The following is a 16,593-nucleotide window of genomic DNA, read 5'->3' as shown; positions in this document are numbered from 1 at the left end:
ACACAATGGGATTTATAGATGATGTAATACAGAATTGTACACCTGAAATCTATGTAACTTTACTAACAATTGTCACCCCAATAAATTTTTTAAAAAATTTAAATGCAGTCAGTTCCTCCTTCACACTGCCATGTTTCAAGGACTCAGCACCTGCTGTGCTGGAAGCACAGACCTGGGACACTTGCATCACAGCAGAAGGGCGTGTCTAGTTGACAACAGGGCAAAGCATCTACTCACTGAACCGAATGTGCCTCGGCTCCCAGGTATGTAACTCCGCAACACTATTCCTGTCCTTGTGGACAGAGGCCCAGAGAGGTTGCATGATAGAAAGTGACAGAGCGGGGACTAGGATCGGGGACCTCAAGCCCTTGATACAGTCACATCACTGACTAATGAGTAAGAAAATACAGACGGGGGTCTGGCTGAGCAGCAGGAAGATCCTCTCTATGAAGCACTGGGAAGTCAGCTGTCTGTCAGGTTAGCTTTCCCAGGAAGGCACTACAATGGTCTGGCAGAGAAGCCAGTCAACAGTCAGCCCTGACCTCTCTCCGCTTTGCAGAGGAAATGAGAGGAGGGTTCTGCAGCCTGATGACGAAAGGGAGTACAGGAGCACCGAGTCTCAGTACCAAGTCTCAGATTTGCCCCTACCATCGCCCCTACTGTTGTTTCACAGCCCTGGGGCAATCCTGTCCTTTCCTTCCTCTAGTAATCAACACCCATTAACACTTTCAGAAAGTCTACCGAAGTGTAGGCTTCTAACTTTCTCTGGAAGTTAAAAATAGCCTATTTCGGCCCTTGGCTATTTCCAAATAGAGAGTTGGCGATGTTCCTCAAGCCTTCAGGGCTGAATTAGAGCGAAGTTGGAGGTAAGGTGTTTGTAGGTTGATGAACAAATGGTTCTCATCAAGGATAACCTAATGCTCAATAAGAGTTGATCTCCTGTGTGCCCTGGAATAAGACACTTAACTCTCTCTGGGGTCTGGGTCTCCATCTGCCCAATGTCAACCCCATACGGATGGCTTCAGAAGTTCCAATTTGAGTGAGTAGTGGCGTGGAAACAGCCATGATGCAGCAGTTAGACCTGCACCCAGGGAGAGGCTGGTCCAGGAATGTGGTTGGCAGTATAGGCTCCAGACTCAGAACCTGGGCTCCAATCCCAGGTCTACCACTAACCAGCCAGTCGCTTAACCTCTTTAAGACTCATTTGCCTACTGCTAAACAGGGGTGGTCAAATGAGATCATTCATGTAAAGAACTTGGAGGACGAAGCACAGAATAAGTGCTTCATAAATATTAGCTAATATAATTCCCAGCTCCTGCTCAGTAACAGGCTGGTGACGCAGGGAAAACCAGCTCACCATTCTGAGCCGCAGTGTGTTTACCCATGAAATAAGGTGATTGTACGAATACTGGATGAGTGCTGAAGGCTCACCCAGTTCTGAAATTTCAAGGAACTGTACAATGCAGATTTAGCCACTTAGGAATGTGTTCTGGGATATGTCTCTCAACTCACTGTCAACTGGGAAGCATGGCGTGCTGCTCAGAAGTGACACAGCAGAGCGATGGGACTCCTCTCTTCCAATACGTGGTTTGTGCCAAAAACATAGCTGATAGTCCACCTGGTTTTGTACCTTTAAAGGGAGTGTGAGTTACTCCTCCGGTGCCAGCCCCTGGTCCCCACAGATGCTCCAGCCGGCTCAAGAGAAGGGGCCCTTATCAGAGACAAGGAGCCCCAGGAGGAGGCAAGTCAGATGACCCTCCTGGCCCCTCCCAGCCCCGAGAGTCTGTCATCCCCTCTCCATCTCTCATACTAACCTGGAGGACAGATGTGCATTCATGATATGAGTTAAGTGAAGTCCGATGTGCTTCATGTACTCTGTGATAAGAATTAAGTGGAAACAGAAACAGAAGCTTGTGCAGTCAGAATCTTTTCTCAGATCAGAGAGAGATGTTCCACTTCATCATATTTTAAAAGTAATCTAAAAACTTGTTCTCAGTTTTACAACAAAGGATGTAAAAGATAAGCATGCATAACAAAAATATCCTTAATAGAGATTTTTAAAGGGAACAGAACTTTTCTCTTAAAGCCAGGACCAGAGGGCTGCAAAGGAAAGACCATCTTCCTGTCCTAGAAGGACCACACACCACAACTGAACCCTAAATAAAGCCTGACATTGGAGAAAGATAATGGGGGGAGAAGGTAAGAAGAGTGAGCCTCCCACGAATATGGTGGGGGATGAGAAAGAGAAGGGGACCCAAACCAAATTAGCATGAAGAGCCCCAAGCGCTCAACATTGGGGACATCTGTTTGCCACCATGCAAAATGAGGCAAATTAGTTTTAACTAATTCCAGAGGCAGGAATAAGGTACTTAGGAAAGATAGGGGAGCAACTAAACCTTTAAGTATCTTTACTCTATGAGTTAAAGCCCTCTAGAAAGAGAAACTCAAGAAGGTAGGGATCTCAGGACTCAGGAAACTAGGCCTATCCTCTCTGCACACTCCCCCACAAAAGAACACCCCATACAAAGAGGAAGACAGCAGACTCCCAACTGGCAGTTCCACAGCCTTCTGCAGAGGCTGAGATGTGGCATGTGTGGAAAGGTGGGACTGAGAACAACTCCACCGGACCACATGATTAGTCAAGAGGGCTCCAACGGTATTACAAACACCTTCCCTTTAGGTTAGGGGATGACAAATACCATCTTTCAACGGCTGAAGCAACATGAGGCAAACGGCCATGTTCAGAGAAGGAACTAATTGGGATTGTAGAGTCTGTGGTTTTAGACGAGCAACAGAAAGCTGACTAACGCACACACAACAGAGGAGAAAGCACTTAAGAGAACACACACTTACAGAAATATGATCTAAAATCATACACCAACTGAACACTTATAGCTCCTGTGTCGGGAACTTCTTTCTGCTATTTTATTATGATAGATGCCGGGGAAGCCTACCCGTGGTATTTTTGAAGGTCTAGAAATCTAGCTTTAAAATTAATTATAGCCTTATGATATATAATTTCATTTAGTGGGGGTATAAATAAAAGAAAGTACAAAAGTAAGGGAAACAGGCTACATGTCCAACACTACAGGAGTGTTTTCCTTAATATGATCTACCTAAATAATGAAATATCATGCAGTCATGAACTTATTTATGAAGGATATGTATATTCATGATATAATATTAAAGTACAAAAGACAAAGTTATGTGTATATTACGATTGCAACTATTTCTTACATGCACCCATGAGGATTAACACAGAAGATAAAATGCAAAAGAAATTATTTTGTTAAGTCAGTGGGATATTGGGAATTTCATCTTCAATCACCCCAGATCCAGACATTCTTCAAATGTGTTTACGTTAACTTTCTTTTTCCGAGCAATAATTTATTCGAAATTTAAAATTAGGCTCAAAGCACTTGTACAGAATCACAGAATTTTATACTTGAGAGAAACCTTAGCGATCAGATACCCTTCATATCTTACAGTTGAGGAAACTGAGGCCTCGTGATGATTCGAGGTGGGGGTGAGGGCGGGGCACTGGCGTAGCTAATTTATGCTGCTGCCCTTCTTCTTTGTATCCGCAAGACCATGAAGTATGAAAGACCACAGGTGCTGAGAAGCCACTGTGTTTGCACCTGGAAGCTGCAGGCTCTAAAGGGTCTGGCTGCTGGGAATGATTGACAGCTATGCACTCCAGTCTAAACGGGTCTTAGTTGATGTGCTTCTACGTTATTACATGTTCAACAATAGGTTTCTGAAATTCTCATACCTAATTGAAGCGAAAGGTCTCACGTGGTAAATGCCACAGAGAATTAGTAGCAACCACCGAAGGGCAGGTTAGTGCCTCATGAAATCCAAAGGAACTATTCTTTCTGCACCTCTAGACTCCCCAGGTAGAGCCAGCCTCTCCTTCTACACAAGCTCTGGGCATAAGGTCATCAGCGTTTATAAGCCTCTGGGCTGGAAGTAAATACTGTCCTGTATGAAATCGTAACAAAATGAGCACCACTGTCTGACGTGCGTGTTTTCCCTGCCACTCCTCCTCAGCAGTCTGAAATTAAGCATCAAAGAGCAGATACAGCAAATCATTGGGGGATAGGGAAAAGTGATGAGAACGTTGAATTCCAAGTGGAAAAAAAAAAAAAAAATGAGGCTGGATGAAACTGCCTTGCTCCCCTTGGGGATGGAGGGTGAGGAAGAGGAGAAAAGTTGGGAAAAAGACAAGAAAACACCATCAGTAGCAATAAAACAAGCTGCCATTAAAATTTATAGGTATAACTGAAAACAATCAGTTATACCAAAGCTCTAAAATCATGTACCAATTAACCTCGGGCAAAAAGCTGGGCAAGTACAAAGAAAGAAAAACAAAATGAACTCACAGAAATACATTTAAGGTGGTGTTACAGTGAAATGCCTCTCCTGAATCCCACAATTACGTCCAAGTCTCCAGGGAACGTTAGAGAAGCCAGAGTGCTCAGAAACGAAGGGGGCCGCATCTTTTAATAGGATGGCAGTGCAAGGCTAAGCCACAAGAGATCACAGGAAAAGGGAAAAACAATTGAATGCACTTGAAGTTCAAAAGCAGCTCGAATCCTTTGAGCATCATGCTGTAGAAGGGAGCCAGAAAAAAGGGAGCAGACAGAGCCAGGAAAAGTGAAGCAAAAACCAAGAGGCATCTAAGGACAACATGAGGTCTGTGAATCAGAGACTGGTGGCTCCTGCAGGGTGCAGCGGAAAGAAACCTGGCAGGAAGCAAGACATATGCTCCTAGAGGCTAAAACCGGACTTGACAAGGAAATGGGGCGGTGAGAGGAAGCAGGCCCAGCATCACTGCCCCAGCTCTTCAGGCAGGGAGAAGCTGCATCTAGACAGTGACAAAACATTTCACCTGGACGGACCTAGTTTTTCCAGAGGAACCACTTTGAAACAAAGCCAATTATGAGAACTATCCCCATCATTTCTCCCAATGCCCTCTGGATCCAAGAATTGGGGCCCTGAGAGTTCACATTATAAATAAACCCCTGCACATGGAATCCGTCTCCACAGAAGAAACATACATATCTGAATCGAAGCTTCAAGAGGGGCTGGCAGAAGACAGGAGTAAATTTAGAGTCCAAGCATCTTATCTGCACACATTAAGGCAATTTGGAAAAGTAAAATATAACCTTCCTTCCTTTGCAGTAGCTCTGGGGCAGGAGTGGACTGTACACCATCCCGGCCACCAGATTACCTGCTGAGTGGCTGTTTCTACAGGCTGGACTAGGAGAGGACTGAAGGTCTGCCAAATAAAGGCTACAAGGAGAAGCCAGATTCTTGGTTGCCATCAGCTCTCTGGGGCTGGAAAAATCAAGTGTCTACCTGCCCAACAACTACTTAGAACCACCGGCCATAAATCTTCAGAAGGAGTACCACCCAAGATTAAATCAGAAAGTCACGGAAAGGATTTTAATTCCAGAGCTCCAGCGCATTTCTTCTACACAGATATCTAGGATGCTAAGCTTCCACCCACTATCCTTGAAGTAACAAAGAACTGCAGGTGGCTTGAGAAGGTCCAGTCTGGGAGAAGCACTAATCTGTTCCCTTGAGAAGGTCTATTCTGGGATAGGTTCTAGTCTTTCCCTATATTTTGCTTGGGTGGCTGAAAAGGATGGATAGTAACTTGCCTGCCCTTCTCTTGCTAACAGTCAACCAATAAAATAATTTCTGATTTCTCATACTATGAATGCAAACCAGACAACATTCACATATTTCATCCCTAAATACTTAATTCTGGTTCAATTAAAAAATCATAGAGACCTACATTTATTCCAAAGATAGAATGACTAATAAGAAAATATCTGGGACAGCCTCAATATAAAAAGCAAGACGTCTTGTTCCAAAAGAATAAATGTTTTAAAAATAAAATAAAAAGCCAAATATAGCAAAAAGAAAAGTATATGATTCAAGCATTTCAATTTGGAAAGCAATTACAAATCTCATAGTAATTTAAATTAGATAGTATAGATCAATCTTTGGGGGTCTCTATTGTATCAACTCACATCATCTGAGAAAAACAGGAATTAATTTTTATGTTTTAAATTTATACCAGTTTCAACGAACAGCAAATAGGGTGATATCTTGTCTCTTAATTTATATCCCTGGGTGTGCGGTCCGGGAAAGAGGAATAGAACACAAAGTGATAAATCAAACACCTAGTTAACCAATAGAAAAACTTCTCAGAAACATATTTATGTAGACCAACATCCAAAGTGTCTAGAAGAGTATCATGCAGTCTCAAAATGAAATCTAAGGAAGAGACTGTCACACTACAAAAACGACTATTTGAAAAAAACCAATAAACATGCACCCGCTATGAAAGTAACCTATATTCATTACAGATATGGGTAAATGGCTCTCTTTTAGGCTGTTATCATATTTTATATGGAATAACAATTATACGTCTTTTCCACGACTTTCAACCACCTCTGTAGCATTTCACACCATATTGGTACATAAATGACGGTCCCCATTGCCATGTCCTTTCGAGTACGTATGTCATTGATTCACCTCACCCTCTGGACATGCCTCAACTCTGGAACAGACAGCGTGCCAAGCTTCCTGTTCACCCAGCACTGGCAACTTCACTGCAATGCAAGCTCTCCCTCCTGAAAACCCTAAGGGCTGGGTGCCCTGTGGGAGAAAACAAACAAGGCAATTCTTTTGTGCTCTACTCACACGTCAGGCAGACCAGCATAGTCCGCACGAACAGGTCGACCACCAGCCCCCAATGCTCAGGCACGCGGGCCACGAAGAAGGGAATAATGATCTCGGCCGGGACGTAGAACTGGAGGGCGTAGGTGAAGAAGATGCCGATGGAGTAGAGCAGCTTCACTGACTGGTACAGCCTGCAGAGAGAGCCCAGATATGTTCAAGCGCCCGTTCTGCACGCTCAGACACTAGCAGGGAGAGTGCAAAATGGTCCCCTTGCAATTTGGCCACATCTATCCAAGTTACAAATGCATGTGTCCTTTGGATCCAGCAATTTCATATGTAGCGATTTATCTTGCAGATATATTTGCACACGTACACAAAAACATTCAAAATATGCCATTGCAGCATTATTTAAGTACAAAGGCTGAAAAGAGTTTAAGTGTTAATCAGTAAGGAGCTGGTTATATAAATCATGGTGTCCCCATACAGCAATTAAAAAGAATGAGGCAGAACTCTTAAGTGCTGACACGGAACTAGCTTTAGGATGTATTATCAATTGAAAAAAGCGTGGAGCAGTACGTTTTCTATAGTGTGCTACAATTTGTTGAAAACAGAAAAAAAAAGGGAAAAAGTATTCCCCCTCACCCACACTTCATATGTGACATTCTTACATACACTAAACATCTCCAGAAGGAAACATGAGAAACTGGTTAACATGATTGCCTCTGAAATGGAAAACTGTAGAACTGGGGACGAGGAGAGGTGAGCGGAAACGTAATATTTTCAGTATCCCCTTTGAACATTGGGGATCTTTACCGGGGCATATATCCTTTCAAAAATAAAACCAATGAAATTTATAATTAAAATGTATCAAGCTTATTCCCATCCTTCCCATCACAGTTCAGAGCTCCCTGGGATCAGCGGGTAACCATGCAGGACGAGAGGCAGGAGCAGAGCCCACCCGTCCACTCCACTACAGCTGTCTTCCCACCCCTGCTCCCCTCTTCTCAGGGAGACCGTTCACTCCCCATGGGGCATCTCTCTCTTCACCCACGCCTAGGACTGTGCTGAGCAGGAAACAAGTCTTACAAGTACGCATGGCTCTGACACAATCACTAATGGAAAGCCACCCTGCCCCTAAGCAAAGCTCCACATCGAATGAGACCCTCATGTGTTAAGCAGTGAGGAACGCTGGCTACCCTCCCTTGTTGGAAATGTATTTAAAAGTGGTGGTTGTATTGTGTATAGGTGCACTGAATTTCTCTGTGGTGGAACTTACTCCCTAGATGTTCTGATGCTATAAGCAGAACACCCTGGGAGAGACTGAGTTTGACAAAAGGTCATACTTGCTCCAAGAATAGATAATAAAAACTCTGGAAAAATCAGCTGGTGGCTCTATAATTAAACTCGGTGCAGCACCAAAGCTTTCTGGAATGCTGGGAAGTCCGAAATCAGGAGAGTCACCTACAGAGTTGGCCAAATGACTCGCACCCAGATGGAGACAGAAAGGTAGGAGTAGCTGGGCTTGGAATATCAGAGGGAAGAAGACAGACGCTTATCTGCGGCTTCAGATTATGTGGCTGCTTCTGCTGCTCCTGACCCATTGATCTTGTTCTGCTGAGCTTCCACCCAATGGGGCGGGAACATTGGGAAATCTCAAAGTAGGTATCAGAGGGAGAGAGAAACAAAGACTTTCTGAAAACAACAGTCCATTTCAGGACTACTTGGCTGGCCACACAGCAGACTCAGACCCCTCCTGAGTAGGGGGGTCCTGTGCTAAACACTGATGACACCACAGAATAAACATTTTTCTCAATTTGTCCTTGCACAATGCCTCACCAATTAGAGCTCTAAAAAACACAAGCAGGCAGATCAACCAGGCCCGCCTGAAAGGTTATTCTGATCCCCAGGGCACTCAACAAGCGTCTCAGTGTCTACATACTCACAGCTGTTCTCCACAATGAAATTTTAATCTTCAGAATAGAATTATTGTTGCTTAGAACACACCCTGTGACGTCTATCTTTTTAGGAAGCATTTCAATATATTTCAGTGTTTCCCTACAATACAGCAACTGAGAGTAAGGGAAGTGAGACACTGAAAAGCTCCTAACTGTGGTCCAAGGTGGGAGGCCCCACCTGCACAGCAAGTCATGACTGCACGGGCGAGACACGCAGAGAGTGGGCACCAAGCATATGTGCCCCCCTCCCTCCCCATCTACTTAGAATGTAGATACTTGACAGTTCTGGATACTTGACCGTTCTGGGCTCGCATTTCCAGGGAGAAATGGTGGATTAGTTGGCTGATCAACCAATCCATTCAGCATGAGCCTCCATAGGAATTACTCATCCAAACAAAGAACAGAGCCCATGGCAGCAGCCTACTTCTCAGTCGCACCAGCATACTATCGCAAAGCGCTTTCTCCTGCACGTCATCTGTTCTTTATGACACTCCTGGCAGGAAGAAACGACTATTCCTGGTTCCCAGAAGAGGGAACTGAGGCAGCGAGAAGCTGGGATTTGTCCGAGGCCACAGAGCTAGGATGTGGCAGCTCACCTCTGACCTCCATGCCCAGGTCGCTTTCTGATAACATTTCCTCATTTAGAAAACGCTTCCGTCTCAGGGCTTATTCCCCACTTTTGTGCAAAAACCATTCATTCACTGGGTGATGATCACGCCCCAGATGCCGGGATAAAAGGGAAGAACGGAGAGTTGCTGTCCTCACAGAGCTTACAGCATGGGGAGGTCACAGCACACGTACACGGACAATTCCAACACAATGGAGTAAGAATTAGGATAGGACGCTAATGGGATCCTGAGGGAGCAGAGAGAAGGGGCGTCAGACCTAGACTTGAAGTTGCGGTTGGTGAGTCAGCAGAGAACGTTCCTCCCAAAGAGCAACCCCAGACCAAGTCCTCCTGACAGAGGGGGAATCAGGTGGGGGGTGGGGCTGGAGCCTGAAGGGCCGGAGGGCACACGCAGGAGAGCAAGAGGAAGCTTTTGAGGAGTTCTCTCAGCAGCGGGTGCAGGAGTGTTAGGTGGCTCACACGGGTAACCACGGGGAGCACAGAGCGGAGGGAAGAATAAGATGCAGGCAGGGAGACGGGTTGAAAGGCTTGGTGAGCAGCCAAGGAGGGATGGTGCTGGCTTGGGCAGGATGTGGGGACAGCGGTGGGCTAACGTGAAGCGGGCTGACCTCAGGGATAGGCAGGAGGAAGAACCCACGTTGTGGCCCATGAGTTTAAAAAAACACCCCGTGCTCCCGGGTTCCCACGCTCCTTCACGTACCAGCAGTTGGGCAAGTTGAGGGTTATGCTGCCTTGGATATCAGCGCCAAATTGCAGGTACCCCAGACACCCCAGGCTGATGTAGAGGGCTGTGATGATGGCCATTCCCACATACAGGATGACTGGAAATTTCCGAGGATCCTTCATTTTGTTCTCAAGAGGCAGAACCTATGAGAGTAGTGACAGAGAAAAGAAAGCATAGAAAAAAGCCACATGAATAGCCAAGAAAAAATGAAATATCTCCAAAAAAAAAAAGTTAACTTCTTTAGCCCCAGGATTCCCCCAAAACACATCCGTCCTCTATTAGACAAACAAATAAATGCCAGTTGTTTGCTCAGAAGTTCCGCTGGCAGAGCGTCAGGAGACCTAGCGTCTGCTGTGTAAGCTGGGAAGTCCTGAGTGGGCAGGGCGGACAGCGCCGGAAGCCGAAACTCCTGGTCGGGCCAGTGCTCTGCCTCCTGCTCTAAGACCCCTGAGGGTGGGCGTGCTCTTTGACCCCACATTCAGCCACCTGCAACCAGCAGATCCTTCCGCATCATGCCCACCTGGAAGGGATGCTGGTGGTGGCACAGAGCAGCTGTACCTCACCTGAGATCACAGCTCCGCTAACCTGTCCAAAGAACACAAAACACAGGTCAGGGAAAAGTGCCGCTCGAGTCCCCAGAACCTGTCACCTTACCTCAAAAAGAGGCAGGCACCAGCAGTGACAAGCTAAACCTCCAAGTTAGAAAAACTGAGGTGCTGGGGTGGCATGACTTAATAGTGGGTTTTGGGGATTCTGGATCACGAAGGTGTATAACAAAACCCAGTTTTCAGGCTCCCGTTTCAAACCATTGACCCTTGCCACCTCCTCCCTCACAGCGGAGGACATTCTTTAACTTCAGCTAAAGCAAAGGAAAGACTAGGAAGACAGGAATGGGGAAAACAGCAGGTGTGACTGTGACAATCTTAGCAATCTGCCATCAACTGCACCTGACATGCTGACAAGGAAAAGCAACACAGCAGTAACTACAAACCAACTCGAACGTTGTCTTTCCACTCATTCTCCTCACAGGCCTGCAGCCATGATGCAGAGCAGGTGTGTGCCAGACACACCCCACAGATGCCACGAGCCAAAGCCTGGTGCTCTGAGGGCACCTGAGGGCATTTCTCGCTGGCCTGCAGCAGCCCCCTCCCCACCAGCTCAAGGGTCCCAAGCTACAGTGATCCACATCCAATAAGGATCACTTTCTAAACTTTCCTTCCATTTCCTCCTCTGGAGAGGGCAGGCAGCCCACGTCCTCCATGTCCGTCCTCCAGGCCTCGGCCAGTGGCACAAACAGAGAGAGCCCCGTGAGCAAACTGTGAGCAGTGCCACTTTCCCTGGACACGCTTGACAGCCCCCAGATCCAAACTAAGAGTCAAAACAGATTTCTTTCTATTGTAAAAACGGAAAACACAGAGAAATCTTGCAGTAACAGGTAACGATGATTACAGAATGACTCCACACCCAGCCTCAGCTAATGAAATGAAGCAGGAACAACTTCTGCTCTGTGCTCCTAGGGAAAACTGATCAACTTAGTACAATGCTCCTTGGGAACCAGGGTCTCGGGCATCCTTCCACACTTACTCAACCTCTTCTTTCAGGACCTGAGTACTCGGGACCTTTCTCACTGCTGCAGTGCGGGCCCATTCAGGCCTCTGCCCCAGCAGCCCAGAAATTATTGGCATTTGTGAACCCAGGTGACACATTCTTCTTGGTCCATGAGAAGCCCCAAGAAAGAGCATAGGGAAATGTTTATAACCTCAGGACAACAACCTACATGATCGATCACTCAGAAAGCCACCCTTGTGATGTTAGAGCCTTAACACATTCCATCAACACGACTGGGGCAATTCCTCAGTATTTTGACCAAAAAATCTGTTGTGCTGCTAGGTTTTCTCAAAAGTATATAAGGTGACAGTGAAATCAAATGGGACAAAAAGATATTCCATGAAAGGAGAAGTGTCTTCCCATTTCCTAAGCCGTTGGCCAGCAGAGGTAATAATTTTCTTCAGAGAAGAATTCTGGACCTTTATTATGAAAAATACAAATAAAAATCAATTTAGGTACAACTGAGAGGCAGATTTGGTGAAATCACCAGTGATGGGGAGAAGCTGAGTTAGGAGTGAAGGCTACTCATTTACACCAAGGAAATACTGCACACCAACGATCGAGGGCAGAGAAATTATTCGTATGTTTATGGATTTAATAATAAAATCAACAGTATTATTAATGCAAATAAAAATTATTTAAGGCTCACCGTATGTCAGGGACTGTGCAAAGCACTTCACACATATTTCATTTAATCCTGAAACTACTAATCATTAAGCTCACTTTCCGGATGCAAACAACAAAGGCCCAGAGAGGTTAAGTCCTTGCACAAGCTCACACAGCTACTCTTTGGCAGGAGGACTTACACCCAAGTCAGGCTGAATCTAGATCCTCCATTCCTAATGGCCATGTACTATTAATTACTGCACACACAGGAGATGAGTATGCAAAAGACGTCATTTACATTGGAGAATGTAAACATTCTCCAATTACATACAATTTACTTTCAAATGTTGGAGCTGGGGAACTTCAGTAGAATCCCTGAAACACTATTCACAGACTGGCTCGTAAGTCTCAGAAGATCATTTCTAATAGCATTTCCTCAGCATTCCTTAAAGCAGACCTCTAGGACACCAAGGGTACCAGAGAATCACAGTGTAAGTCTTACCATCCCGATGCCTTCGAATGCAAAAATGGCCGTGCCAAAGAACAGAGGGTAGGTCTTCCAGGATGCCACCAAGGGGAGGCGGCTGGGGTTTGGAATCCTCTGAAAGACAGAAAATAAAACAAAGGCTACACAGAGGTTCAAGATTTTAACCCCAATATCAGACAGGTCATACCTTTTCCTAAATCCAAGATTCTCAGAAGGGAGAAAGTGTGACATTTGACACTTGATTTGGGGATATTTAGTCTTTGTATTTTTTTCCCTTCAGGCTGAGAAAACCCTACTTGCTTTGGGGAAGGACTAGCCCAATGTACCATAAAAAACTCAAATGCTGGAGCTTGCATACAAATAGTCACCTTCTTTCCCTAGGTAACCCCATCTCCAGAAATTTAATTGAGTTGAAAAAATAATCAAAGTACGAAAGAAGTTGAGCAAAGCTATTTATTAGTAACTAAAAACAACCTAAATGTTCCCAAACAAGTGAACATTCAGTTTACTGCACAACTATACCACAGACTATCATGCACTATTTAAAAAGTAAAAATTGAGATAACTAAGTAGCACATGAAAAACTGCTTATGAAATAATAGTAAAAAAATTTCTAAATTTACATATTCACTATAATACAACTATAAATACAAATATAAACACTCCACACAGATAAAGCTGGAAGGGAAGGTGGTAAATTTTTAGACAAGCTCTTTTTCTTTTTTTTCTCTAATTTTCCTTCTTTCTTTTCTTTTCTATTTTTCTTTCTTTTTTAATTCTTGTGAATGACTTGAGTACTTGTAAAATATTATTGATGGGTACATGACAGGACTATTAGAACATATGGGTAAAATGAGCAAAAAGAGCATTTAAAAAACAGGCAAATAAACAAGTCAAGGCAATTGTCAATTGCAGGTACAATGTAAGGCTGTACAAGGAGGTGCAGACATAGAATCCTGCCTGGCTCACCATGGACAGGAGTCCCCAGCGTTGAAGGAACAGGATGTGGAATGGGGCAGAAGCTGCCGTCCTTTTAGAATTTGGCTTTTTAAACCATGTGCATACATTGCTTAAGTCAAAATAAAAATAGACTTTTCAACTGCCTTTTACCATGTTTCAAAACTGATTGCACTAGAAAGGTATTTAGATAATATGGGCATGTTCTAACAGTGACAGAATAGGATCAGTGAACAAAGGAAGACCTAGTATTAATCTCTGTAATAGGCTTCTCTTTGAAAGGTTTCAAAGTAATTATATGTGGTCTCCCTAAAATACAAAGAATTTAAAAATACTTTTTTTCTGAGCCTCTGCTAAGAAATCAGTTAGATCTCTTTACAAGAAGCATTTCAGTACCTGGGATGAAGACAGACTAATAAATATTTTTTCTCTACGATGAGACGATGAGACGAGAGGGAGAGTGCTCTGTAATTATTTCTGAGTCACAGTGTAACGTAAGTTCCTGGAAACAGGAGCGATCTGTTGGTTAGTGGATGACTACTGCCCAAGTTCATACATCGGATCAGGCTAAGGTAGCAGAGACGGAATTTCAGAATAAATGACTGGAGATACTAGAGTGAATGAGACCAGCGGAAGGAATTCATTGTCATTTCTCCAGTGCAGCTGTCCATACTTTTTTATGACCCAGTGTTTTCCTAGAAACCACATCAGAGGGTAACTGGGTTCCTGCTAAGCAGACTGTGTGAAAATGAGGTAATGTTCACCTCTCAGACTGACCAAAATTAAAAAGACTGATATAGCCAGTGTTGACTAGGGTGGGAAACTTATGTACTGTGGAAGGGAGTCTATATGAAATCAGTAGATTTGTTTTGGAAAAAACAACCTGACAATATAAAAAACTCAAAAGTACATACTCTTCAGCAATTGCATCTCTAGATAAATATCTTGGAGAATTATTCATGACATCAAAAAGGAAGGCATAAAGAAATTCACTGTCACAATACTGAAATAATACTAAAAATTACAAATGACCCGATGATCCACTGATTGGGGACTAATTAAATAAACTGAGGCACATCTATTCTGAGAGACTATGTAGCAATTGAAAAGAATGAGGCAAAATCAGGAAAAAAAAAACATGGAAAGCTCTCTGAGGAATCGTCAAGGGAAAAAAAGCAAGGTAGACAAAAACGACATATAATAATTTTTTAAATTATGTTAAAAAAACAAATTTTTGTTTTATACATTTCTGTACATACTAATATAGTGTGTAATGCACTCATAGGACCTAAAAGGAGACAGACCAATCACACCCAGTGGATCCTTGAGAGGAGGAAACTCAGGGTCGTGATGTGGGGCTCAACAGGTACTTGTGTTGTCTGCATTTTAATTAGTATGTATTGATGAGTTATTTGGGGAATTAAATTTAAATGCATTTTTTAAAGTTATGCTTTTATTCCCCTGCCTTCACTCTTTTCCTTTTCTCAAGTTTTGGCAAAATGTATTGTCTTGTCCAGAAACAGCCAGTGTGTAAGGGAACATTTTCCTCAGCCTGATCTACCTATCTATTAATATATATAGATGTCCTCTTGTGTACTGCTCCACAGAGCTGCTCACATGGGCTGTGCAAAAAGGAACAATAATTGGATTTATAATTTTGGCAAATAAATATAAAACTGGAGTGGTAACGGACTATTTTATCTAAACATAGGTTAGAAGAGCTGGTTTTTATTTTCATCTTAATATTTTTCTCTATTTTCCAATCTTACACGATGATCATACATGAACTGTCTAATTGGGAAAAAGTCTAAATCAGTGATCTCAAGGGGGGTGATTTTGCCCCCCAGGAATGTTTGGAAACATCTGGAGATATTGTTGATTGTCACAACTAGCCCCTAGTGGGGAGAGACGAGGGAGGCTGCAAAATATCCCATGATAGCCCCCCTCGAAAAAAGAGGCATCTTGCCCAAAATGTCAATAGTGCCGAGGTTGAGAACCCCTAAGCTAAATATACCACACAGAAGTAACATACCCCTAGTTACACTCTAGTTGGTTGTGTTGTTTGTTTCTTTGATTGTTGAACAGATGGAGGAGGAAGGCTGGGCTCATACCTGAACAATGAACTGATAGATCATGACCAGGCTGACCAGCATGCTGATGTTGGCCAACAGGGAGAAGATGGACAGGACCCTGAGGTTCCTGACAAAAACCAGCAGCACCAGGAAGGGCAGGAAAGTGAGCATGTAGAGTCTCGAGTCCATGGTGGGCATCAGAATCACCGTCTCGTTGTTGTTGCAGTTGTTGGTGGTCCCATTGGCTGCTTCTATGACCTAGAATGAGGGCAAGACAAGAAAGAGAAAAAGCTTCTCAATGACAAAGGCCAGTGGACCTCCCAATGGAAGGGGTTCCTGACTAAAGGTTCAGCGTGTGAACAAGGCCGTACCGAAGTCTGTGGTCGGTGAACCATCTTTGGAGATCTTCATAATTACCATAGCAACCCAACCGGATGAGCTGCGTTTGATCATATCTTACCTAATGACAGGAGGCCAGACGACATCTTCAGGTTTCTCGATGCCCTAGATCTTTCGATGAAATCAAACAAAAGACCCTGTTCTATGTAAGGTGTTCTATGTAAAGAATCTTAATTATTTTGTTGACCAAAACTGGTTTGAAAAGGAATCCTAAACAGAAAGTCCACTCATCTCTTGCCTCTCTCTCTCTCTCTCTCTTTCTCTCTCTCTCTCTCTCTCTAACCAGGGTCCTCCCTACCTGTTTAAAGTTGTCAGCCAGAAAGACAAAATAGACACAGCAGAATCCCAGCTGCGTGACAATCAGGAAGAAGTCCACGATGTGCCTGAGGGTGGAGAGGGAAGGAATACAAAGATCATGACGAGAAAAGGCAAGACTCCCAGAGACAGGTGTTTGAACAGTG

At 44.0% G+C, this 16,593-nt stretch overlaps 1 protein-coding gene across 5 annotated transcripts in view; it reads right to left on the bottom strand.

Annotated features, from left to right (window-relative positions):
* SLC36A1 (solute carrier family 36 member 1) overlaps positions 1-16,593 on the bottom strand; it is a 217,532-nt gene that overhangs the window by 180,508 nt on the left and 20,431 nt on the right. For 4 of the 5 annotated variants that reach the window (XM_019734297.2, XM_019734300.2, XM_019734295.2 and 1 more), the window contains exons 6-10: positions 16,431-16,515; positions 15,773-15,991; positions 12,720-12,818; positions 9,980-10,146; positions 6,718-6,887 (exon numbers count right to left, since the gene is read on the bottom strand). In XM_019734297.2, coding sequence (XP_019589856.2) covers positions 6,718-6,887; positions 9,980-10,146; positions 12,720-12,818; positions 15,773-15,991; positions 16,431-16,515 — 740 coding nt within the window. Of the gene's footprint in view, positions 1-1,855; positions 1,876-6,717; positions 6,888-9,979; positions 10,147-12,719; positions 12,819-15,772; positions 15,992-16,430; positions 16,516-16,593 lie in introns of those variants that run through there. The other variant, XM_019734299.2, reaches the window with a different exon arrangement.

The sequence above is a fragment of the Rhinolophus sinicus genome, linkage group LG10 (assembly GCF_036562045.2).
Source record: "Rhinolophus sinicus isolate RSC01 linkage group LG10, ASM3656204v1, whole genome shotgun sequence".
NCBI classification, from domain to species: Eukaryota; Metazoa; Chordata; class Mammalia; order Chiroptera; family Rhinolophidae; genus Rhinolophus; species Rhinolophus sinicus.
The sequence above is the reverse complement of the archived record's forward strand: the minus strand, read 5'-3'. Positions and strand labels throughout refer to the sequence as shown.